Consider the following 27,908-nt stretch of genomic DNA (forward strand, 5'->3'; position numbering starts at 1 on the left):
ACCGTTCTAAAAAAACCTCATAAAGTTACAGATATAAAACTATACAAATAAAAGTTAAGACACACTGCCCTTGAGAACACATTGTCTCTTCTGCAAATGGGCTGTGTGGTTACAACCATACCTGCAAAGGAGGAGAGAGAAGGGTGAAGAGTAGGTGAGCACTGAGCTGGGCCATCGGTCCCAGAACAGAACAAAGTCCCTGGATCACTCTCGCTCCCCTGTGACCACCGCTTATTCAGTTCCATCAACACCTCTATGTTAAGGATCTAGCAGGCACAGGGTACCATGAAAGACACGTGATTATAGGATCACTTTAAGTAATGTACAGTCTACACGCAAAGAAAACAGGCACAAAAATAATCAATATATGGTGAATACCCGCTCCTCTCTCCAAATGTCAAGGAGCAAATGTCAAGATTTGGAGGATGAAAACAAAAGCAAGAGGCCAGAAGAGCCTGGAGGAAGAGGTTCAGTGCCCTGGCACGTGGGCACTCAGAGGAAGGATAGAAACACTTCGGTAGGGGCACCAGGTGTTTCCAACCGTGATCTCTTCTGGTTGGTCTGCCCCATTCCGACTGGTGTGCCCATGCCAGTTGTTAAATATTATATTTTGATTATCCTACCCTCCAGGGGAAACTAGCAGAAAAAAGTTGCTGCAAAGTTAGGCTGGGTTCCTTGTGCACAGAACACAGAACTCAAGACCCTGGCTTTGATGCTGGCAGCAATTCTGCGTGTCTTCTGTGAACCCTGAACAACTTTCTTGGTGGTTTATAAAATAATATACATTTTCTTTTATTTCTATTAAAGAAGTCGTATAGAAAACTGGGAAATACACAAGAGTAAAAGCAAGAAAAATAGATAGGCACTTTTTGGGTTGTAAAGCAAAGGGAAAGATAGCAAAGAAGAACATCTAGAGGTGTAAGCAAATAAAAATATTTCTCTCATGGAGGTAAAAATTAAAAGGCAGAATAAACATCGAAACCAACCTGTATGACAAATATGACATAGCTCGAGGTAGATATCATTAAAGTATAATGTATACAAGCTGTTGAGGAAAGAACGAAACCTCCTAAATCCCTGAAAAGAGTCGCCTGCATGAGCTGTCTGCACTTATTCATTCTCCCTTTTGGGTTTGAACTCAGTCCAATGTGGCTTTTGTCCACTCCATGCAAATCCCTCTTCCCAACCTCTGTGTGTTGCAGGGACTCAAAGCTCAACCCTAAGGCTCTTCTGTACCTTGGTCTCCAGATGAGCTCGTTAGGCACCCAGCCTGAAATACAGGCCAATGACTCATAATGCAAATGACTCAACCAATGTACATTATATTATACTTCAATGAAGCTGTTTACAAAATCAAAAACCTGCAATCAAATCACGTCGCCCATTCTACTTAAAACCCCCCAATGGTCCCCAGTCCCCCGACATGCAGAATACAATGTAAAAGTCCCTGTCCTTGCATATCAGAACTTAACACATGGCCTCACCCTTACTCTACACCAGCCCCAATCTCCCTGCTGTTCCTTGGACATGCCAAGCAGGCTCCAGCCTAATGGCCTTTGCATGTGCTATCCCCGCTCTCTGGGACACAATTCCCCGATCTGATGACCACTTCCCTCAGGTCTCTCTCTGAATTTCAGCTCTTCCCCAAAACCTTCCTTAATCTCCTGGGCGAAATGGCGCCTCTCCCCTCCAACACTCTCTTGATGACCTCTTGCTTACTTTACGTTTATTCTAAAGAACCATAACCAGCATTTTAAAATACACACACACACACACACACACACACACACACACACATGTTGTAATGCTGGTTGTAATGCTGTAATGCTGGTAATATACTATATATATTTGAGCTTCATCTATCTTACCCCCTAGAATGTAAGCTTCATGCAAGCGGGGATCTTATCTGTTTGGTTCACGCTATACCCTCAGCAATGTTGAAGGGTTTCATTGAAATGGGTCCAAAAAAATTACAAAAGAGATATTATAACTTGCTGATAAGCAAATGAGGAGATGACCACTCGCAAAAGTTTCCAAATGAAATAACTCTGATAAAACTCCACTCATCAAATCAGCAAAGATTAAAAATCACAATAGATTGTGATAAAATGGCATTTTCACATACTCCTTGGAGAAGGAAGAAGGGCACAATTGGGTGGGGAGATATTGTTATCAAAAGCCTTAAAAATGTTCCTACTCCTGGAATTAATCAAGGTTTCTGATCAGAGAGGTGCCGAAGGAAGCCGTCTTGTAGGAAGATTAACCTGGCAGCATGAGATAACAAGCACATAAGGAAGGTTGGGTGGAAAAAAGCAACAGAAGAATAGTCAGAGACAAGAGATAAAGCAGACCTGCTATGAAAAGGTACCACGAATTAGACACAAAGTGAAAAGTGAAAGAGAGAAAAGTGTTAAAGATATGCCCTAAATTTTAAGCCTGGTAACTGGGAGAAGTGGCCGTGAAGAAAAAAGGAAAAGGGGAATTAACAAAAAATTTAAATGATGACAATGATGATGATGATGATAGCTAACCACGATTCACTAGACACTGTTCCAAGACGTTCACATGAATCACCTCATCTGATCTTCCTACAACCCTAGGAGGTAGACACCACTCTCATTTTACTGATGAGAGAATTGAGGCTCAGAGGTGCTCAGTGACTTGCCCAAGGTCAAATAACAAATGTCATGCTGGGGATTATAAAGCAGGAAGTCTAGCTCTACAGCCTGTCTGCTCACCCATTACTCTGGAGCTGCCTTGTCCCAAAGGGAAGTGGTTCACCAGAAATGACATGATATCACAATGAATGAACCTGGCCTTGGAGGAGGCTGGACTCTGTGACCTGGACAAACAAGCTAAGCTCTGCATTCAATGCACCAGAAGTATATGAAGATGCTCCAGAGACTCAAGGCATCACACAACGTAAGTATGGCTCCTCTGATTGGTTGCTGAGTTGAAGGTACTAGTACCCATATCCAGGTGACGTGTCCAGCCTGCACCTAGAAATGTGAGGCTGGAGCTCGGGAGGGAAACCAGAGCCAGAGATAACAGAGTCCCCTGTCCCCAGAAGGTGACAACTGAAGCCATGAGACTTTGAGGTCAGAAGGTAAAGAAAGTACAAGAAGAAAAGCAGAAGGTGGAATTAAACCATGGAGAACCTGTAAGTTAAGTCCTGTCCCCACTCAGGCAGAGTGTTCGGTGCGCCCATTGGAAAACACACATGTTGCATCCTGGACTCACCGTCCCCACTAAGCTCACCTCCAGCTCACGCCCCCTCCTCCACATCAGCAGTCCCAACATCAGTCTTGCAACAAGGATAACGATGCTCAAACCCCAAATGCACCAACAGAGCCACACAGGCAACATCGACGTCAGCCACAGAGGCTGACGACTCCAAAACACTCAATTGCTAGGGGCTGATCTGAAACATTCTTGATTCAAATTCTTGATTAGTTCATTTCCCATTAGGCGGAAGAAGGAGGAAGGACACTTCTCTCCTGGACTCTCATTACACCCAATCACGGAGCCCAGGAAACCTGCTGTGGCATTCTGAAACCTGAGTCCAAATAAGGTTCTCTAAACCCTTACACGTGTGACTCAGATATTCAGAGCAGTGGTGCAGAACAATGCAGCCGCCAGTGTAGACAGAAAAGAAAATCAGTTGCTTTGATAAATATTTACCGTAAGGCTAGGTTAATAATTAGTAATTATTCATTATCTAAGCAAGCACCTTAGGTGCTTGTTAAAATGAAGATCACTGAGCCCAACCCAAATTTACTGGAGAAGCGGCTCTGGCAGACAGCCCAGGAATCTGCATTTCGATTAGAATTCCAGGATACCTTTGGAGAACCACTTCTGGAGGAAAACTGCCCCAGAGGGGCTCTAAGCCAAGCACGGGCAACTTCTAACCATTCTCCAGGGAAGTGATCTGAACCTCTTCTGACCGCCGTTTACACCTCTCGGTAAGGCGGGTGCCCTCCCTGAATGTCAGCGTCACTGAATCTTAATGAGGCATTGCTAGTTTGGGAAGGAGCATGCCATTACGGCCCCCTGCACCCACCCTGAGCACAGCCTCCAGCAGGTGACCAGGCTCAGCCCTGAGGGGCGCAGGCAGCCAGCAGGGAGAGACAGAAAGTACAGCCCTGCTCCATCAAACCTCACCTAGGATACGTGCAGGGGAGACGCTTGGATGTTAGAAGTCTCCACAGTTGTGCCATGTGGAATGTCCTGAAACTTTTTTTAAATATTACCTTCTGGTTATAAAAAGTAATACGCATTCATCGTGGGCATTTTCGCAGATTTGCTCTTCTGTGTTTCATTAAGTGCCACCGTCTCGCAGAAAAATGAACTGGCAGCTATAAGCAGCCAGTCGCCAGGCTTACTGGGATGTGCTAACCCCACCGGCATCTGATCAAAGCTGATTTACTGAGGAAAAAACAGGCAGCGTATCAAAGGCTTACATCATCTTCACAGTACACAGATTTGGGGAGGAAAACTCTGGCCTCTGTTGAGTATATCATCGAAAGGATAAGCTGTCCACCTTCCCGGGAAGCAAAGCCACTATAAATCAGATTTGCAAAGATGCGCAAAATGCTTACAATGCAATGGGTCCTCTGTCAGTCACATAGGAGCTAGGTAGTGAGATCCACTCTTCTCCAGGGCGATGGGATAAGTCACCACCAGCCACAGAAGCCACCTAATTGCTCACTCGGGATGCAGATCAGGGCACTTTTTGTATCTGCCTCGTGTTATTTTAAAAGGATTCTGCTCATCTTCAGGGTTCTCAGGCCTCCCAGTGACCCTGTGCTTAATCCTGGCTACTTCTTAAATCTTTTTCAGACCCTTCCTTCTATGAAATGCAAACGGGGTTTAAGTTTAGCATCTTTTATAGTCAGAAATATTTAGCATTACTTCCAGAGAGGCAGCCACAGAATCATGTGGGAAAGAAGTCAGTTCAGCAGTTGGCTTCTTGGCAAGTACTGACCCTATTATCTTTCCAGTTGTTTCCAGAATATTCCCTCTTCTTCCTTCTCTCCTTCTACTGCTATTATGTAAGAGCATGCTAATATATAATATTATATATTAATGACATAAATTTATATTATACAACTGCTTTAGTTTTTAGTACTATAATAATATATTGCTATATCATTAACAATAATATTAATAATATATTAATATATAACATGTTAATAATATATTAATTATATATAAATATATAAAATGTTAATATTATCAGTAATATATAAACAATATAAGAATATATTCTATAATTACTATAACGTAAAATACAATATATAATATATTGCATCATATATTAATACATTATATAAAGAATATGATATTAATGACATTAATATATTAATAATAATAGGTAATGTTATAATAAGTGTTAATGGGAGCTGGGCACAGCTCTGAGTGCTTTAAAAGCATTAACATTAACTAATTTAATCCTCATGATTCTAGGAGGTAGGTACACTATATACCCCCATTTTACAGCTGAGGAAACTGAGGCAACTGATAACAAGTGGCACCAAGCTTCAAACCTAGGCCATCTGGCCCCAACCCTAAAAAAGGGCAAAAAAATATAAAAGTTAAAGGGGAAAGGAACAGGAAGGCAAAAAAGTCATTAGAAACAAAAATCCTGAGTAAGCCATTTTTCAGTCATTTCCACAAGTGGAAGGAATCAACTAGAAACCAGAACAGAGAAACTGTTTACCCCGTGGTCAACTGTGACTGATCCTCACACGAAACCCTGGGGAACAGGGGCTGGAGATGAGCTAGCCATGGACACCAGAACTGAGCCCGGCGTCCTCCTCAGGACGACAGAGGGTCAACAGGGCAGTGACAAGCTCCAGGCATTTCTAGACACGGAAGCATGTGAGCTGCACCTGGGAGCCATCAGATCCGTGAAGTGCACTCCAAATCGCGTGTGTGCTCTACCTGAAATACCCGGCAACGTGGGACCCCCCCCCAGGAAGACCCTGGAGACAGCAGGCTGTCTCCAGGCAGAAGCAGTGCTGGCCGAGCACAGGGCTAGGAGCGGGACGAGGTGGGATGGGTGAGGTATGTCCCAGAACATGTGTCTGGGAACGTGTGTCCTGTGCCCCAGATGGCAGGTGCTGTGCCTTTATGATCTCTTATTCCCACACCCACACTCCCAACCTGTTTCGAGTACAGGGAAGGCTTTGATGTTTGCTGAATGAATGAACGAGTGAATCAGAGAGAGATTCCTTGTTGCGAAAGAGTGTAGCGGAGCCACCCACAGAGCTACAGGCGGGTGGACTCACTCAACTCAGAAATGACCAACAGACTCACAAACAGAGAACAGACTGTGGTTGCCAAGGGGAGGGGGAGAGATGGATTGGGAGTTTGGGGTCAGCAGATGCAAACTAGTATATATAGGATGGATAAACAACAAGGTGCTACTGTAGAGCACAGGGAACTATACTCAATATCCTGTGATAAACCATAATGGAAAAGAATATTTTAAAAAATAAATAAATAAATATAAATATATATGTGTGTGTGTGTGTGTGTGTGTGTGTGTGTGTATGGATAACTGAATCACTTTGCTGTACAACAGAAATTAACCCAACCTTGTAAATCAACTATAGCTGATTTATAGTCCAATAACCAGAGCTGCCTGGAGAGCTTCGTGCTCAGCCTCCGTGGAGACACAGCCTCTCACTGCAGTCCCTGCCCAGCTGTCACTTGACCAGAGCTGGCTCCCACCCGCCTCAGCAGCTAGACCAGCGCTGGACGAAGCGACCTCTAACACTGACGATCTGCCGCAGTGCAGAATGGTTTACAGTTAGAAAGTGTCTTCCCAAATATCATGCCACCTTGAGCTGCCCACCTTGATCTTCCCTTTCTCTTCTTTTAGTATCTTACGTTCTTCACTGTAAATATCACTCTTACACAAATATGATATGTGATACTTGTGCAAGTTAAAGAATAAGAAGCAAACGCTCTTGTATGCATCCTCAGCCCACAACAGGCAATACCAGGATCTCAGACGCCCCCTGAGTCCCTCCCCAAAGTTCTCCCCTCCCCCACAAGGCAATTTCTATCCTGAATTATGTACATATTGTGCCTCTGTTCTTCCTTTTGCCACATACATGTGTGTCTATGAACAACATATGTTTTGTAGTTTTGCCTTTTTTTGATCTTTATACATGGAATCATACTGTGTATAAAGTATGATACTTTATTCTTAAATAAATACGGTATGATAAATACAGTATGATACTGTACTTATTCTTCTGTGACTTTTTTTTCACTCAACCTTGAGAATCATGCACATCAATGCACAGACACAGGTAGATGTTTGTAGTTTTTTCTTCACTGCTGTATAGTATTCCATTGGAGGGCTAGACCACAAGTTACTTATCTGTTCTCCTGGCATTTGGGTTGTTCTAGTTTTTTGCTTATGCCTGTTTCCTGGCACCTGTGTGCAACAGGGCATATACCCAGGGGCGGACCTCCTAGAGCACCATTAGCTTCAGAAGTTAACACCAAACTGGTACCAAAGCACAACTGGTATTGTACCAACTTACCACCAGTGTGGAGGAGAGGACCCTCTGTGTCCCATCCATGGTAGGAACTGACATTATCTGTATATTATTACTATTATTTCCCTTATCTCCTACCCACCTCTCAGAGCAACTAGCCAACATGTCCCATATATGCACTCATCTCCTCTGATGTGGTCATGGTATGTTTTAGATACATATGTATCCATGAAAAGTACATGATGTCTTTTGGGAAGTGTACATGATTTCCTATGTGTAAATAGTATTGTGCCACAGAGCACATCCTGTTTTAGATTTTTTTCCTTCAAGTCAATATTTTTTAAGACATACCCATGTCACTCTGTGTATATCAGACACGACAATATTCTGTCCTCGAGACGGATATGTTATCCTCATTTTACAGACCACAGGGGCTCTCAGCGGGGTCTTGGTGCGTTACCCGTAGTAAGAGCTCACTGAATCCTCACACTAACCGCCAAAGTAGGTGCCTCCACTTCAGACAAGAGGAAACCAACGCACAGAGAGATTAAGGAACTTGTACAGCATCACCGAGTTAGTAAACGACAAGGCAGGTTTGAATTGAGTCCTAGGACACTAGGACCCTCTCTCTTATCCATGCTATGAACTACCTAAGAACATGCAGCTCTCAGAGTTTTGGGAACCAGCATTTCTGGGTCACACAGCCAGTGATCCATGGAGTAGAACTAAAATTCAGACCCTTCCCCTCTCAGTCCCATCCTCCTTTGGCCAGTTCCAAAATGTCTAGTAATCCAAGTGGGTAGTTGATGAATGGCAAAGGGAACAATTACAAACTGTACCAATCAGATGTTTCTTTAAAGCGAGAAACTTGACTACTCTCTCCTCTGCTCATCCTCTTCGTCTCTAATGTTAGTAAATGAAAATATGAAAATGGAGCTCTTAGGAGGAAATGCAATGATGTAAATCGAGAATTCCGATGAGAATTCATGACCAAAGTCTTTGTCAAGTCCTAGTAAAATGGATTTTCTAGTCTTTTTTCCCTGCTTGGGATGTAACAGAGAAGAACCAACCTGACTCCCTATCAGATCCATTCCTTCAACTCTAACCCTTATGCTCTGTTGCCTGTGCTTAGTCATGCTGGCTCTGCACCTTTTGTAAAAGAACGTTGCCTATAGCCTGAAATATACAGGAGAGCCCACTCTCAAGGCTCTGACTTTTAAAGGTGTAACACTTTTCCAATCATATAGAGATAAAAAGTTGCAAAGCAGAGAATAACAATTGTCTTGTTGGAGGTTGATAGGACAACTGTGACCAGACCCACGTGGACAGCTGCAAGAACAAAGGATTCCGGCACCAAGAAGTCTGCAACAACCAGCCACACCCCCTCCCCTTTTGGTATAAAAGAAGCCTGAATTCTAACTCAGGTAAGATGGTTCTTTGGGACACTAGTCCACCATCTTCTCGGTCTGCCGGCTTTCTGAATGAAGTCGCTATTCCTTCCCCTCAACAACCTGTCTCTGGATTTACTGGCCTGTCATGTGGCAAGCAGTTCCAACTTGGACTCAGTAACAGGGGTAAGAGTCTGGGTCTATCTTTGGCAGTGAAACGTGCTACCCCTTAGCAGAGCAGAGGCATGGTCACATGGCCTAACCAGCTCAGAGCATACTGGTGTGACACTCACCATAATTTCTATTATAAGACAGTACTTGGAAGGGCCAGCAAAGAAAGACAAATCAAAATGTGCTTAATAACTTAATATTTTCATCAATAAAGAATAAGCTGAAATACGTTTAAAGTTCTGTTCATTTTCTTTGTAAATCAATTGCCACAATTGTTACATTATTTAAATCAAGAATATCTAATATTTCACAATTATTTACCATCCTTCCTTTTTAAAAACTATTTCCAGCTCCTTAAATATATGAAAGGGTAAAAGTAATTTGCTCTGGCAGAAAAGAACTATAGGAAATTTTGCAGAATACATTTCCTAAATAAAAAGGAACATTTCTTTCCTCCAGGTCAGCCTATGGAGGGATACGAAGGCCACATAAAGTCTTTATGGCTGTCTCCGTGCACACCTGCCAGGTGAAGTCAATTCTGTGGAGAATTCAAGTCCTTTTCAGATGAGAAAACCATTTCTGTAGCAGTGAGCCAAAGACAAAATCTTCCACTATCTACATTAACATAGCAAGTGGAACCTGTCACGTGTCATTTATAAGAACTTCCTCTCCCAGAAATAAGAGCTGCATTCCTCAGCCCACAACCAGAAACTTCTCAGCATAGAAAATTTTACTGAATAAATTCCCCAAATTGGGTATTTTAAGGGAACAGTGGAAGGCAACCTATTTTCCTGACTGTTGTCAAGGACACCAATTTCATAAACAAAAAAACAAGGAAGTCCAGGAATAATTATTCAAATTGCAATAGGTGGAATTTGATAGATTTACCAAGGAAACAAATGTCTTTAATGCAATTCTCTCTGCCTCAAAGCCAACATCAGCTATTAGTATATGCAACTCTAAATTACCAAATCATCCTCAAAAGACACAGAAGCAATTTTAGTTGAAATTTGTTTTTTAAGAAACTCTCAGGGTTCCATTTCTTAAAATTATCTGTCAGTTATATTTACGTTAACCAATGTGAGGGTAATAAATCAGAGCTAAAAACATAGCTCATTCCTGAGATCAAATACAGAACATTTCTACTAAACACTTTTTCAGAGATCATGTTTCTCAGATGTGTCTGTGTGCACTTGATGAATTAACTTTTAAAAATCTGCAATAATTTCTTGCTGAATTCATCTTTTCCTTCTGGTTGGTTACGAATAAAATGCCAGTCAAAGTGGATTTCAGTTGCTGTCGCTCATACTCTGAACTACAGAAGATATTTCTTATATCAACTTCTTTCCCTGAGAGCTTTTCTTTGCATCCTGCAGCTTCATGGTCAACAGAGGCTAAAAGAAAAAAGTCCCCTCCCCCACTCAGTGTGTAGCACAAACACACTCACCAAACACATTCCAGATATTTCTGAAGAGACCTTATCACATCCACAGGAGTTTTCCCACTTGCATTTTTGTAGACATAATGTCCATGCCCCAATCAGTTATCACACAGAAATCAAATGACAGTGTCAACCCAGAGGATCTGCTCCTGTCCGTCCCTGGATGACATTCAGAAAGCTCCACACCCCGGGACTCCCCGCATCTCTGACACTTGCAGTAACACCCACAAAGGTCAGAAAATGCATTTAAACTCTTATTACTTCTAATTCCACTTTCAAAGAAATTAAACACGTATGAATGTGAGTTGTACATGGTACATAACACTTTCTCAAATATACTGCTTTTGAAAAGCATGTGTGTATGTAAATGTGTGTGTGCACGTGTCATTTTGGAGGGCGTTTTATATTTTAGTCCAAAAAAAAAAAGATAAATATTTCAATACCATAAACTTTCCTCTCCTTTATAAGCCACTTTCCATTTTCAATAAATGTTTTAGGTAAAGAGTAAAAATTAGTAAAACCGATGAGACCATTTGGGAAAATGAATTTATATGGGGGAAGCCAAGAACTGGCAAGGTAGTGAGTGGGTTGGGCCAATGTAGACAGCTGGACCAATCAGCACAGGTGTAGACAGCCTATCTGGATCATGTAGCTCAAGCCCCAACTTTTTCTGTAACTTTTATTTGGGTCAAGTATATGAAAACCATCACTTCATTTCTCCCGGTGGCTATAACCATGTGTACGCGGAGTATTGAAAGGAATGGGCCGGCTTCCTCTCAGGGACTTGCTTTGGCTGGAGTCTCACTTCCCTGTTGTTCTCTCACCTCCAGAGCTCCAGGAAGAGCTGCCAGTGAGCAGGCGGGGCAGGTGTGGGGTGACAAGCTGCTGAAGTGTCAGCACGCCCAGATAAAACGACACGGCTGAGCACTGGAGTTGAACGTAGAACAGAAGTTAGAGGATTTGGATGTGGTTTTCAATGTTAACTCAGGGGTCAGCAATCTTTTTCTGCAAAGAACCAGATAGTAAATATCGTCGGCTTTGCCACCCTACGTTCTTTGCTGGAAGGACTCAATTCTGCCATGACGGTGTGAAAGCAGCCCTAGACAGCATGGAAATGAGTGTGTGGCTGCAGCCCAGGAAAACTCTCCTTCTGGACAATGAAGTCTAAATTTCCTATAATTTACATGCACTATGAAATATTCTTCTTCTTTTGATTTTTTTTCAACCATTTAAAAACTTAAAAGCATTTTCTTAGCTCATGGGCTGAATAAAGACAGGTGGTGGACCGGGTCTGGCCCACGGCTGTGGTTGGCTGACCCTTACATTCGCTGACAGGTGGGCAGGCATCTGCAAACGTCCAGCCAAGGAGGAAGCCAGGGCAGCTTCCTGGCCGAGCTAGAACCTACCTTGATATGAGCTGCCGGGTCTGGGACAGTCTGAATCATGTCCTTCAGGAGGCCAGCACGGTTACCATCTGTTCAGAACCTGAGGCAGCTAGAAGACACAAAGGGGCAACACAAATAGCAATAAACAACCAGGTTTCTTTGTTTGGTTTTCCATTAGGACTGAACACAACACACCAATGGTAAAATAACCCCAGCTCTGCACTAAACGTTTGCCTTTAGATATGCATAGTAAATGAAGTGACGAGAAAACCCAGTTCTCTCCTGTTGGGAATATCACTTACTTTTAGTCCCCAAAACCCTAATAGGACAAGTCCCGTCAAACCCAAGTCAAATTCAGTTCATGCACATCATTTTACAAGGGTAGCATCTACGAGTGATCATTTAAAGGAAGAAATGAGACACCCAAAATGATATTTTCTATTATACTGAGAGAACTGGACTTTTGAACTTTCTACTGAAACTAATGCCATCTACACCTCGGTAAGCCTCATAATTAAGCACTTAATAAAAAGCACAGATACCGGTCATCGAGCGCTTAAGTGGCAGCCCTGGGGCTAAGGGCTCCACACGCATTTCTCATTTAACCCTGACCACCACTCTGAAAGCTCACATTCCCATCATCTGGTCGGGGATGTGGACACCCAGGGAGGTTGCTAATTTGTCCATGATCACCTGATTCTCAGGCAACAGAGCCAGGATTCAAGTCAGACTGGCCTCACTCCAAAGCCCATAAGAAACTTTGGTTTGACATAATTAACAGGTTTCACCCTGTATTTTGAAGATACTTTAATTCATTTGAAAATTTAATTTAAACTTAAATGAATGAAATATTAAGGTGCCCACACTCTAGGGAGAAACACTTCATCCAAAATTTTCCTTTCTTCAGATTCTGCACCAGTGCGTTCTGGTTCTTGTCTGTCTGCCCCTCCCCATCGCAGGTTCTCCACCCCTGCCCCATGCCCCCACCCAGGGCTGACCCCTACAGACTACCTCAGCTGGGCTCCTTCACCTTCTGGCCTCCGTCAAGTTTGATCAACATGACACCACCTGGAGATCACGAGGCGGGAAGAGAGAAGAGTAGGGACATTTTGCCCCCAACCCTTCCCACCATCCACTTGAGGCTCCCTGCAGTCTTGGCCACGGTCTGGCCATAGCTAGATCCTATGGGGACCTCTCCCATCCTCGGGACCCTCCCCCAGGGCTCCAGGCTCCAGGAACCATTCCCCAATCCAACTCTGGTTCTCTGTAGATCTTAGCCATCAGTTGTTTCCTGGCACTGAAAATACCTCTTCTAATTTACATTTTTAGGGGCCATGACTTTTTTATTAACTATTATTTTTGTGTGTTTTCTTCTTGGTAAATCTGGCCTATGACTCTTAGCAGTAGTAAACCACAAAACAAAAATTCACATCTTCATTACAAGACTACAGACACAAAAGCTGACTTTCAAGTAACACATTACTCCAGGGATCTGCCAGGGCACTCGCCGAGTCCCAAGTACATGTGTATTCTGGGCTTTCCGACCCTCTCAAGGCGCAAACACATCCACCTCCAACGTAGATGAGCTTCTCACGGGAGGTCTTCGCCTCCGGGTCTGTGTGTGGGGTGGGTCTGTCCCCCACGTGGCTCCACGGCGTCCTCCCAAGATCAGGGGAAGCTTGGCTGTCCAAGATGACGAACTTGGAACCTTAGACATTATTTTTTCCTATAGCCAAATGTCTTGATCTTGGAAAGTAGGCAATTTCCCCCCTAGGTCTAAAGCAAGTCCTTCTGGGGGATAAGAGTTGCTAAAAATGCACAAGGAATGAAGCACTGTCTTGAAATTGAATTGGGCAGCTCTTGAAGGTCACCCACGCTCTTGGCGCACACGGGAGAGGACAGAGGATGGCAGGCAGCCTGGACAAAGGTCTCTCAGAGCTGGCTCCTCTGGGAGCGGGGTGGATGGGTAATTCCTTCCACTCCTCCGAGACGGCCTCCTCAGGGCAGCAGAAGTCACCCCAGGAAAAGACCACTCTGCCCCTAGGGTCATTCAGCCCAGAGGGGTCCATCCTGGAGGTTTCCTGACAAAAGCAAGTCCCCCCACGCAGGACCCCACATTCAGGAACGACCGCTTTCTCTGTAGGTTTTAGCACCTCTCTAGGGTAACCCAACCCACACAGTGCTCCCCCCCTGCACCCACACGCTGCTGCTCGTACCACGAGCTTGTCCCCTCCCCTCCAAGCCCAGCTGAGTTAATGACTGCCTCTGATCCAAAGAACGCTGCAGAAGGGATGCTCTGGGGGCCTGAGCTCAGACCTTCATAGAACCAGAAGCTTTCCCTTCCTGCCTCTGGGAACCCAGTCCCTGTGCCCCAGGGCAGCACGTGGCAGAGGCCTGAAGTGGGTGTCCGGCTGACACCTGCACCACGTGCCAGGCCCACGAGGGAGTCATCCTGGACATTCCAGAATGGTGGTTTCTCAGATGACTGCAGCCCCTGCTGACAGCAAGAAAGGAGAACTACTGTCCAGCTGAGTCCAGTCAACCCACAGGGTTATGAGAAATAGCAAGTGGGTTCTTGTTTGAAGCTACTCATTTTGGGGCTAGTTGATTACACACATAGATAATCAAAATACCCTTCATGTGTTGTAGATACACAGAGAAGGGAGACTAACTTGCTTACATTTTCCTGTCACACTATGGTAGATTAAATGATGGTTCCAATTCTCCACTCCTCCCGGAGTCCCTGCCTTTTGCCATGTGACTGTGGTTCCTCTCACTAAGTAGGGTGCGCTTCCCCAAGCCTTGTTTTTGGGCTGCCCATTGGACTTGCTTCATTCAACAGAACAAGACAGCCCAAGTCTCAAGAGGCATCAAGTGTCTGCACTTGTAACTTTCCAGCTCCATAGGAACACCCAGGCTAGTGTGCTGGAGATGAGAGGCATGTGGACAAAGCCCAGTCATCCAGTCTCTCCAGCCCAGACCATTCTAGATCATCCATCTAAAAGACCACCCATCCCCAGGCTTGTGAGGGAAACTACAGAACCAGAACTGCCCAGCCAAGGCCAACATGGCCAACCCACAGGCTCATGAGCTGAACAGATGCTACTTGTTTTAAACCGCTGAGATTGGAGGTATATTGTTACACAGCATTTTTGTGACAGTCAATTACTAATATACACGATACGTTCTTAATAACCGGGTTACCAAGATGCCCCTTAAAACTTTCCTAGCTAGAGAGATAAAAGGAGACTCCAACAGAAATTTCAAAGGAAATTCATCCCAACCCACAAACAAACCATTTCCATCCATCTAAGAGACATGATCTCAAACCCTTATCCCACCCTCAAAATGAGTCTGGAAACTGAAGAGTAACCGAGAAACTCCAACCAGAAGACTCTGGGATTCTCAGAGTCCTTCTCAGGAACAGCCGAGTTCTCACTTAACATCGTGGGACCCTGTCAGCCTGCTGGAGATTCCAAATATAATGAAACGGAATCAACATTCTGGATATCCAAGACCATAGAAACATCTCAGAAGTTACAAAGGCCATTCAATCTGTAACCAAGCAAGACATAAACCTAATAACAACTGTTTATGTCTCATGTCTTGTATGGGGAAGTTTGGGGCACTTTCAACGCATAAAGATGAAACTGTGGGGAAGGGGATAAATAGATTACAGATGCAGCACTGTCGCTTGTCTACCCCTCCAGGGATAGAGATGGGGAAACAATTCACACAGATACCCAGAGGTCCTGAGAGCAGACGGCCAGTGGCAATGCCAGATGAGGGACATGGATGATACCTAGGGGAGGGAAAGAGCTGAGTGATACAGAGAATCAAGGCGATGCCACCAAGAAGCCTTGAAGAACAAGAGGCATGTACACTGGCAGAAAGGCAGGGAACAAAAATTCCTCCCAGCTCCTCCACCTTAGGGAGCCAGAGTCTATGACCCTAACCCACCACCACCATCAGGTCATCATCCACTCAAGGGATTTACTAACCAGAGCGTGTGAATGCTGCTGCCGTCCTCCAAACCAGACCAGCCAAGAAGCAAAGTCCCTAAAGCCCAGAAGGATGAAAGTTCTACCTCCTTTCCCATGCCTCTTCCCTCCACAAATACCCTTGACTGTTTCTGCAGTCATTTGGTGTCTGTTCTTTTTGCCATCTGAGGGGTTTTTATGGATTTTTTTAAGAGCACTTCTAATTTACTTTTGTGTTTCTAATGAGCATTTCTCAAAAATTCAGTCATTGATGAATGACGTGATGCTTTTATATTGCTGTGGGAGCCTCTTCTATTTTCTATTTTACTTGCCCTTGAAGCCTTGCAAAACCTGAATCCATGTTATCTAAAAACCCTTTTACTACCTATTTCTTGCAATAAATTCCTTTGGTAATGTATATGTTTATGACTTTGGATTTCACAATCCAGTATTATTTTATTACTGGGTATCTTGAAAAATGAAACGCTCCCTTCTTCGTTCTTGTTTTGCAAATGCCAATGGCTTACTACACAGAAACACATATTTGATTTGGGTTGCTTTAGCTATAACCGCATCGAGTGTGGACTGGTGCACAGGGCCAAAGGGAAAATAAGCATTTTGTAATTGGAGAGGCAATACTGTAAAAATGGTTAAGAGAAGACCTGCATATCTGCATGGCTGGGGCAAGAATAGAAACGGGTGCTCCCTAACCCTCTTCTCTTCCCAAGCCAGTTCTGGCCTGTTTGCAAGGTCCCCACACAGTCATCAGGACACTCCAGTCCACACGGCCATGCTGGCCATCCTTCAGGCCTAGAGAAGCACACACAGGACCGGCCCAAGGAGATGGACTGCAGGAAAGAGGCCTGTGTAGGCCCGAAAGATGCTCAGGCCAGTTTGGGCAGGAGTTCTGGGTTCCCAGGCCCCTCAAGGGCAGTGTGGAGTAGGAGATGGGCAAGAGAAGGCCCTAGAAGGCATGGGGGCAGGGCTCTCATGGAGGGTAGTGCATCCAAGCAGAGGTGCAGCGTCAGATGGAAGATGGAAGCCAGATTCGGTTTCCCTCCTCAGAAACCTAGAAAAGGTCACTCTATTCTCTATGGTCTTTGGTCACACATCTGTAGAATGGGGATATTACCGTGGGAGAATAAAAAACACACTCGGCCTTTGTTGGCAGTTCCTGGCACAGAGCTCTTAAATTTCCTGAGTGCTAAGTGTGACAGGACCATGTCTTGCTCCAATGAAGTGACTCTCGGCAAACCCCTAGAAAGCTTCAGGATGGTCTCAGAACCACCAAGCCTGGGTGAGAGGCCTGGCACTTTCAGCCCCACCCGCTTCCTTTGGAGGGAGAGGAAGAGCTGGAGATTGAATTCATAATTGATCTTGCCTATGTGATGAAATGTTCATAAAAACCCCGAAACGACAGGATTCGGAGAGTTTCCAAGTTGGTGAGCACATCCATGTGCTAAGAGGGTGGTCCCCCCCCGACTCCTCGGAGACAGACGCTCCTGTGCTCGGGACCCTTCTGGACCTCGACCTACAAACCTCCATCCGTCTGTTCATTTGTATCCTTTATAAGAACCTGTAACAGTAAGTACAGCAGTGTCCTGAGTTGTGTGACTCCTAGCAAATTACTGAATCCTGGAGGGGGGGATTGTGGGAACCCCCAACTCTGAAGCCAAGGTGGACAGAAGGGTGGGTAACCTGAGGACCTGACACTTTCTGCTGGCCTCTGAAGTGGGCGGCAGTCTTGTGGCACTGAGCCTTTAGCCTGTGGTGTCTGGTGCTAACTCCAGGTACTCTCAGAATTGAATCAAATTGTAGGATACTCAGTTGGTATTGGAGAGTTGGAAGACGGGTTGATGGTACTGGAAAATACGCCAACTATTTGATGTCAGGAGGGAAAATCCCCTCAATTACCACCTCCAAATTGATGTTCAGCCGTTCACACAGGTGTGACGCAAGATTTGGCCAGCCTCTATTGCAACTGGTTTGTCCCTGAGTAGAGCCACTGTGTAGCTAATCTTCCCTGCCTACTCCATAAGGCCTTTGTGAGGATCAGACTGAACCATGCCTCCAAAACCTCTCACAGTGCTGTGTGCAGAGTAAGCACTTAATCAGTGATAATCATTTTGGGGAAGAAAGCACGCATTCTGATCTTGTATAAAATCTTGCACCTTTGAGGAAAACAATTCTCAAGAAAGAAATTGCCAGTTTTTCATAAGGGCCCTTTGTCCTTAATGTTAAAACCGAATTTTTAATTTCAAGCTAACTAGTCATTAAGTGAAGACATTTTAGACGAAATGGCTCTGAGCAAACTCATCATAATGGATCCATTCACTGAATGAGCTGATCACGAGACACACTTGTTCTAGATGAGTGGGTATTAGGCATGTCAGTCCCTTACCAGCAAAACCTACCCTAAGTACTGCACAGGGCTGACTCTGCTCTGGGCAGTGGTCTCCTAAATGGAGTGTGAGGCCAATGAGACGCCCACCTGGGGCCCACGATTTAAGGCGGTGCCCCACCCCCGCCCTCAGGCTCCTGCAGGTGCTCAGCCGGCACTGAGAGGGGGCATCTCCTTCAACTTTGTGCCTCACTCGGCTGACCCTGGCCCCAGCCCTGGTGCCTGCACTCCCCGAGGTAAGCAAGAGAGACCAGTGGGGGCTTCCCTGGTGGCCCAGTGGTTCAGAGTCCGCCTGCCGATGCAGGGGACACGGGTTCGTGCCCCGGTCCGGGAAGATCCCACGTGCCACGGAGCGGCTGGGCCCGTGAGCCGTGGCCGCTGGGCCTGCGTGTCTGGAGCCTGTGCTCCGCAACGGGAGAGGCCACAACAGTGAGAGGCCCGCGTACCGAAAAAAAATAACGGAAAAAAAAAAAAAGAGACCAGTGGAAGGTGGAAGAATGAGAAACCAACTGTACCTCTATATTTGTCTAAAAATAAGAAACTGTACTCCTTCAGTACGATATGGCTTATCTTTCCAAATGAATACAAATAACTACTTCAGTGGGTTGAACTGTTTCCATCATGCAGCCCTTCATGTGTTGGAGCCCAAACGCCCAGTAGCTCAGAACGTGACCTTATGAGGAGACAGGGTCTTTCTAGAAGTAACGAAGTTTAAAATGGGGTTATTAGGGTGGGCCCTAACCCAATATGACTGGTGTCCTTATTTTTTTTTAAAAAAAAGGAATTTTGAAACAGAGACCTGTGTAAAGGGAAGACAATGTGAAAACACAGGGAGAATACAACCGTCTACAATCCAAGGAGAGGGGCCTGGGAAGACTGTCCCTCACAGCCCTCGGAAGGAACCAATTCTGCCCTCACCTTGATCTCAGACTTGCAGCCTCCAGAGCTGGGAGAGAAGAAATTTCTGTTATCTAAGCTCCCCCAGTCTGTGGTACTTTGTTACAACAGCCCTGCAAACTAACGCACCTTTATTTTCAATATTTTAACTGATGAAGAATACAGGCCCTGATGGGGGCATGGCCTCAAGAACCACATCCAATTTAATTGCACTATTTCTTACGGGACACAAACTCTGCTCTAGGACCGTCCCAGGCACCATGGACTGTTGTGCCGTCTACTCATCACTCCTGGCTTCATGTCAGCAGAGAAGAGACTCTTTTAAGTTCTAAGGCTTGAGTGAGTGTTATACGGGGCCCACCATAATCTCTTCCAACCCCTGGAATGCTTTTTGGGGGGAAGCCTGACAGTCCTGAAGAGCTAAGGGGCATGATTTGTAGATAAAGTGCTGAAATCCTCCACCTTTATTTATTTTTTTTTTTTGCATAGCTAATGAATGTATAGACTCAATCCCTGTGTGTGCCTCTCGAAATGAGGTTTCAATTGAATTCAGGCAAAATAACTCTAAAATCACTATGAACCAAACCTAGTAACAGGACAGAAAAAATATAGTTATCATAAAAGTACAGGCCTGTGGACACTGTTCTTGGCCCTTTGGCTCTTCTGGAAGGCACAGAAGAAAGTGGAAGGCAGTGTAGAAGGGAAGAGTTGTGATGACTGAAGTACTTAGAAAGCAGTGATTTTAAAAACTCTACAGGACAGACCTTCAAGATGGCAGAGGAGTGAGACGTGGAAGTCACCTTCCTCCCCACAAATACATCACAAATACATCTACATGTGGAACAACTCCTACAGAACACCTACTGAACGCTGGCAGAAGACCTCAGACCTCTCAAAAGGCAAGAAACCCCCCATGTACCTGGGTAGGGCAAAAGAAAAAACAGAGACAAAAGAATAGGGACAGGACCTGCACCAGTGGGAGGGAGCCGTGAAGGAGGAAAGGGTTCCACACACTAGAAGCCCCTTCGCGGGCGGAGACTGTGGGTGGCGGAGCGAGGGAGCTTCGGAGCCGTGGAGGAGAGCGCAGCCACAGGGGTGCGGAGGGCAAAGCGGGGAGATTCCCGCACAGAGGATCGGTGCCAACCGGCATTCACCAGCCCGAGAGGCTTGTCTGCTCCCCCGCCGGGGCGGGCGGGGCTGGGAGCTGAGGCTCGGGCTTCGGTCGGAGCGCAGGGAGAGGACTGGGGTTGGCGGCGTGAACACAGCCTGAAGGGGGCCAGTGCGCCACGGCTAGCCGGGAGGGAGTCCGGGGAAAAGTCTGGACCTGCTGAAGAGGCAAGAGACTTTTTCTTACCTCTTGGTTTCCTGGTGCACGAGGAGAGGGGATTAAGAGCACTGCTTAAAGGAGCTCCAGAGACGGGCGCGAGCCGCGGCTAACAGCGCGGACCCCAGAGACGGGCACGAGATGCTAAGGCTGCTGCTGCCGCTACCAAGAAGCCTGTGTGCGAGCACAGGTCACTATCCACACCCCCCTTCAGGGGAGCCTGTGCAGCCACCCACTGCCAGGTTCCCGGGATCCAGGGACAACTTTCCCGGGAGAACGCACTGTGGGCCTCAGGTTGGTGCAAAGTCACGCCGGACTTTGCCGCCGCAGGCCCGCCCCGCACTCCGTGCTCCTCCCTCCCTGCCGGCCTGAGTGCGCCAGAGCCCCCGAATCAGCGGCTCCTTTAACCCCATCCTGTCTGAGCGAAGAACAGACGCCCTCCGGCGACCTACACACAGAGGCGGGGCCAAATCCAAAGCTGAGCCCCTGCGAGCTGTGAGAACAAAGAAGAGGAAGGGAAATCTCTCCCAGCAGCCTCAGAAGCAGCGGATAAAAGCTCCACAATCAACCTGATGTACCTGCATCTGCGGAATACCTGAATAGACAACGAATCATCCCAAATTGAGGAGGTGGACTTTGGGAGCAACAATATATGTATATTTTTTTCCTTTAACTCTTTTTGTGAGTGTGTATGTGTATGCTTCTTTGTGTGATTTTGTCTGCATAGCTTTGCTTTTACCATTTGTCCTAAGGTTCTGTCTTTCCCTTTTCTGTTTTTTTTTTTAGTATAGTTTTTAATGCTTGTTATCATTCGAGGATTTGTTTTTTGGTTTGGTTGCTCTCTTCTTTCCTTTTTGTTTATTGCTTTTAAATTTTTTTATTTTTAATAATTTTTTCTTTTCTTTCTCTCTCTCTCTCTCTCCTTCTCTCTTTCGTTCTTTCTTTCTCCTTTTTCTTCTGACCCATGTGGCTGACAGGGTCTTGGGGTTGTGGCTTAGTGTCAGGCCTGAGCCTCTGAGCTGGGAGAGCCAAGTTCAGGACATTGATCCACCTGAGACCTCCCGGCTCCACGTAATAGCAAACGGCAAAAGCTCTCCCAGAGATCTCCATCTCAACACCAAGACCCAGATCCACTCAACGACCAGCAAGCTACAGTGCTGGACACCCTGTGCCAAACAACTAGTAAGAGAGGAACACAACCCCACCCAGTAGCAGAGGGGCTGCCTAAAATCATAATAAGGTCACAGACACCCCCAAAACACACCACCGGACGTGGTCCGGCCCACCAGAAAGACAAGATCCAGCTTCATCCACCAGAACACAGGCACCAGTCCCCTCCACCAGGAGCCATACACAACCCACTGAACCAACCTTAGCCACTGGGGGCAGACACCAAAAACAAAGGGAACTATGAACCTGCAGCCTGCGAAAAGGAGACCCCAAACACAGTAAGTTAAGCAAAATGAGAAGACAGAAAAACACACAGCAGATGAGCAGCAAGGGAAAAACCCACCAGACATAACAAATGAAGAGGACATAGGCAGTCTATCTGAAAAAGAATTCAGAATAATGATAGTAAAGATGATCCAAAATCCTGGATATAAAATGGAGAAAATACAAGAAACGCTTAACAAGGACCTAGAAGAACTAAAGAGCAACCAAACAATGATGAACAACACAATAAATGAAATTAAAAATTCTCTAGAAGGAATCAATAGCAGAACAACTTAGGCAGAAGAACAGATAAGTGACCTGGAAGATAAAATAGTGGAAATGACTATTGCAGAGCAGAATAAAGAAAAAAGAATGAAAAGAATTGACGACAGTCTCAGAGACCTCTGGGGCAAAATTAAACACACCAACATTCGAATTATAGTGGTCCCAGAAGAAAAAGAAAAGGACTGAAAAAATATTTGAAGAGATTATAGTTGAAAACTTCCCTAACATGGGAAAGGAAATATTTAATCAAGTCCACGAAGCACAGAGAGTCTCATACAGGATAAATCCAAGGAGAAACGCGCCAAGACACATATTAATCAAACTATCAAAAATTAAATACAAAGAACAAATATTAAAAGCAGCAAGGGAAAAACAACAAATAACACACAAGGGAATCCCCATAAGGTTAACAGCTGATCTCTCAGCAGAAACTCTGCAAGCCAGAAGGGAGTGGCAGGACATATTTAACATGATTAAAGGGAAGAAACTACAACCAAGATTACTCTACCCAGCAAGGATCTCATTCAGATTCGATGGAGAAATTAAAACCTTTACAGACAAGCAAAAGCTAAGAGAATTCAGCACCACCAAACCAGCTCTACAACAAATGCTAAAGGAACTTCTCTAAGTGGGAAACACAAGAGAAGAAAAGGACCTACAAAAACAAACCCAAAACAATTAAGAAAATGGTAATAGGAACATACATATCGATAATTACCTTAAATGTAAATGGATTAAATGCTCCAACCAAAAGACATAGACTGGGTGAATGGATACAGAAACAAGACCTGTATATATGCTGTCTATAAGAGACCCACTTCAGACCTGGGGACACATACAGACTGAAAATAAGGGGATGGAAAAAGATACTCCATGCAAATGGAAATCAAAAGAAAGCTGGTGTAGCAATTCTCATATTAGAAAAAAGGGACTTTAAAATAAAGACTATTACAAGAGACAAAGAAGGACACTACATAATAATCAAGGGATCAATCCAAGAAGAAGATATAACAATTGTAAATATTTATACACTGAACATAGGAGCACCTCAATACATAAGGCAAATGCTAACAGCCATAAAAGGGAAAATCAACAGTAACACAATCATAGTAGGGGACTTTAACACCCCACTTTCACCCATGGACAGATCATCCAAAATGAAAATAAATAAGGAAACACAAGCTTTAAATGATACATTAAACAAGATGGACTTCATTGATATTTATAGGACATTCCATCCAAAAACAACAGAATACACTTTCTTCTCAAGTGCTCATGGAACATTCTCCAGGATAGATCATATCTTGGGTCACAACTCAAGTCTTGGTAAATTTAAGAATATTGAAATCATATCAAGTATCTTTTCCGAACACAATGCTATGAGACTAGATATCAATTACAGTAAAAAATCTGTAAAAAATACAAACACAGGGAGGCTAAACAATATACTACTTAATAACCAAGAGATCACTGAAGAAATCAAAGAGGAAATCAAAAAATACCTAGAAACAAATGACAATGAAAACACGACAACCCAAAACAGTTCTAATAGGGAAGTTTATGGCAATACAATCCAACCTCAGGAACAAGAAACATCTCAAATAAACAACCTCACCTTACACCTAAAGCAATTATAGAGAGAAGAACAAAAAAACACCAAAGTGAGCAGAAGGAAAGAAATCATAAAGATCAAATCAGAAATAAATGAAAAAGAAATGAAGGAAAAGATAGCAAAGATCAATAAAACTAAAAGATAAACAAAATTGATAAACCATTAGCCAGAATCATCAAGGAAAAAGGGAGAAGTGTCAAATCAATAGAATTAGAAATGAAAAAGGAGTAACAACTGACACTGCAGAAATACAAGGGATCATGAGAGATTACTACAAGCAACTCTATGACAATAAAATGGACAACCTAGAAGAAATGGACAAATTCTTAGAAAAGCACAACCTTCCAAGACTGAACCAGGAAGAAATAGAAAACATAAACAGACCAATCACAAGCACTGAAATTGAGACTGTGATTAAAAATCTTCCAACAAACAAAAGCCCAGGACCAGATGGTTTCACAGGTGAATTCTATCAAACATTTAGAGAAGAGCTAACACCTATCCTTCTCAAACTCTTCCAAAATAAAGCAGAGGGAGGAACACTCCCAAACTCATTCTAGGAGGCCACCATCACCCTGACACCAAAACCAGACAAATATGTCACAAAGAAAGAAAACTACAGGCCAGTATCACTGCTGAACATAGATGCAAAAATCCTCAACAAAAAACTAGTAAAAAGAATCCAACAGCACATTAAAAGGATCATACACCATGATCAAGTGGGGTTTATCCCAGGAATGCAAGGATTCTTCAATATACGCAAACCAAGCAATGTGATACACCATATTAACAAATTGAAGGATAAAAACCATATGATCATCTCAATACATGGAGAAAAAGCTTTCGACAAAATTCAACACCCATTTATGATAAAAACCCTGCAGAAAGTAGGCATTGAGGGAACTTTCTTCAACATAATAAAGAGCATATATGACAAACCCAGAGCCAACATCATTTTTAATGGTGAAAAACTGAAACCATTTCCGCTAAGATCAGGAACAAGACAAGGTTGCCCACTCTCACCACTATTATTCAACATAGTTTTGGAAGTTTTAGCCATGGCAATCATAGAAGAAAAAGCAATAAAAGGAATCCAAATCGGAAAGATGTAAAAATGTCACTGTTTGCAGGTGACATGATATTATACATAGAGAATCCTAAAGAAGCTGCCAGGAAACTACTAGAGCTAATCAGTGAATTTGGTAGAGTAGCAGGATACAAAATTAGGGCACAGAAATCTCTTGAATTCCTATACACTAATGATGAAAAATCTGAAAGAGAAGTTAAGGAAACACTCCCATTTACCACTGCAACAAAAAGATTAAAATACCTATGAATAAACCTACGTAAGGAGACAAAAGACCTGTATGCAGAAAACTATAAGACACTGATGAAAGAAATTAAAGATGATACAAACAGATGGAGAGATATACCATGTTCTTGGATTGGAAGAATCAACATTGTGAAAATGACTATACTACCCATAGCAATCTACAGATTCAATGTAATCCCTATCAAACTACCAATGGCTTTTTTCACAGATCTAGAACAAAAAATTTCTCAATTTGTATGGAAACACAAAAGAACCCAAAAAGCAAAAGCAACCTTGAGAAAGAAAAGCAGAGCTGGAGGAATCACATTCCCTGACTTCAGACTATACTATAAAGCTACTGTAATCAAGACAGTATGGTACTGGCACAAAAACAGAACTATAGATCAATGGAACAGGATAGAAAGCCCAGAGATAAACCCACGCACATATGGTCACCTTACCTCTGATAAAGGAGACAAGAATATACAATGGAGAAAAGACAGCCTCTTCTATAAGTGGTGCTGGGAAAACTGGACAGCTATATGTAAAAGAATGAAATTAGAATACTCCCTAACACTGTACACAAAAATAAACTCCAAATGGATTAAAGGCCTAAATGTAAGGCCAGACACTCTAAAACTCTTATAGGAAAACATAGGCAAAACACTCTATGACATAAATCACAGCAACATCCTTTTTGACCCACCTCCTAGAGAAATGGAAATAGAAACAAAAATTAACAAATGGGACCTAATGAAACTTAAATGCTTTTGCACAGCAAAGGAAACTATAAGCAAGATGAAAAGACAACCCTCAGAATGGGAGAAAATATTTGCAAAGGAAGCAACTGACAAAGGATAAATCTCAAAAATATACAAGTAGCTCATGTAGCTCAAAATCAAAAAAACAAACAACCCAAACCAAAAATCGGCAGAAGACCTAAAGAGACATTTCTCCAAAGAAGATATACAGACTGCCAACAAATACATGAAAGGATGGTCAACATCACTAATCAGTAGAGAAATGAAAATCAAAAGTACAATGAGGTATCACCTCATTGATACTAGTCAGAATGGCCATCATCAAAAAATCTACAAACAATAAATGCTGGAGAGGGTGTGAAGAAAAGGGAACCCTCTTGCACTGTTGGTGGAATGTAAATTGATACAGCCACTATGGAGAACAGTATGGAGGTTCCTTTAAAAACTAAAAATAGAACTACTATACGACCCAGCAATCTCACTACTGGGCATATACCCTGAGAAAACCATAATTCAAAAAGAATCATGCACCACAATGTTCTTTGCACCTCTATTTACAATAGCCAGGACATGGAAGCAACCTAAGTGTCCAGTGACAGATGAATAGATAAAGAAGATGTGGCACATATATACAATGGAATATTACTCAGCCATAAAAAGAAACGAAATTGAGTTATTTGTAGTGAGGTGGATGGACCTAGAGTCTGTCATACAGAGTGAAGTAAGTCAGAAAGAGAAAAGCAAATACTGAATGCTAACACAAATATATGGAATCTAAAAAAAAAAAAAATGGTTATGAAGAACCTAGGGGCAGGACAGGAATAAAGACGCAGGCATAGAGAATGGCCTTGAGGACACGGGGATGGGTAAGGGGAAGCTGCGATGAAGTGAGAGAGTGGCATGGACATACATAGACTACCAAATGTAAAATAGATGGCTAGTGGGAAGCAGCCGCATAGCACAGGGAGATCAGCTCGGTGCTTTGTGACCACCTAGAGGGGTGGGATAGGGAGGGTGGGAGGGAGACACAAGAGGGAGGAGATATGGGCATATATGTATATGTATAGCTGATTCACTTTGTTATAAAGCAGAAACTAACACACCATTGTAAAGCAATTAGACTCCAATAAAGATGTTAAAAAATTTTAAAAATTTTTTAATAAAATAAAATTCTCCCACCTAAAAAAAAAAATACAATAAAATGATGCATGAAGAACTTACTAAACTCTAAATATAGCTAACTATACATTCATTTAGCCATTGATGTATAGCCAAGGTTTCTTTCCTCAGTGTAGCTCCACTAAGTCATTGCTATTCTATGCTGCATAAATGAAACATCATACATGATCTGTAATATCCAGTTTTTGTTTATTTAAATAGTTGAGAGTCTTAAGACACCTGTGAAATAAGATTCCCCCCACTGATTTTTACGGGGGTTTTTTCTCTTAAAAAAAAAACTCTACAGTGTTGAAGGCAGGAATAGGTAGTACTGGGCGAGGGGCATCTTATTTGTGCAGGAGAATCAATGGAACCAATATAAGTCCTCTAAGTACACCAAAGGACCAAAGAAAAGGTCTTTGGAGGTCTGGAACCACAAATATCAAATACTGAAGATATAAAATATTTACATTCACATTTTTCTAAAATTTCTTGACTAGGAAAGGTAGGGTTTTCTGGGTTTTGTTGTTTTACCTTTAATTGCCCTTGGCTCCCCCATCTTTTCTCTCTGTGAGTCATTTGTCTTCCTTTTGGTCAACACGGCTTTTTCCTGGGTCTTCAAAGATCTTGGAACAACCTGAAAGAGAATTTCAATATATTAAGCCCTGGTTTTTTCCCAAATATTAAAACCAAGGATCGACTATACATTTAGTGACAAATCCTGTTTCTGAAACATTACTTTAAAATATCCTAAAAGGGGAATGCACTTAAAATTCTGAGTTTAAAAAAAAAAAAGTGAGGGAGGGAGATGGGGCAACATTTCTCCCAGGGAAGTTCAGCATTAC

The 27,908-nt window shown here is 43.5% G+C and overlaps 1 protein-coding gene across 2 annotated transcripts in view; it reads right to left on the minus strand.

Annotated features, from left to right (window-relative positions):
- The window catches only part of ERG (ETS transcription factor ERG), a 279,139-nt gene that overhangs the window by 170,909 nt on the left and 80,322 nt on the right, over positions 1-27,908 (minus strand). For both annotated transcript variants that reach the window (XM_073804510.1, XM_073804509.1), the window contains exons 2-3: positions 27,598-27,700; positions 11,921-12,008 (exon numbers count right to left, since the gene is read on the minus strand). In XM_073804510.1, the coding sequence (XP_073660611.1) occupies positions 11,921-11,959 (39 nt within the window). In that variant the 5' untranslated portion in view covers positions 11,960-12,008; positions 27,598-27,700. The remainder of the gene's footprint in view (positions 1-11,920; positions 12,009-27,597; positions 27,701-27,908) is intronic.

This window comes from Tursiops truncatus, chromosome 4 (assembly GCF_011762595.2).
Source record: "Tursiops truncatus isolate mTurTru1 chromosome 4, mTurTru1.mat.Y, whole genome shotgun sequence".
Taxonomy (NCBI): Eukaryota; Metazoa; Chordata; class Mammalia; order Artiodactyla; family Delphinidae; genus Tursiops; species Tursiops truncatus.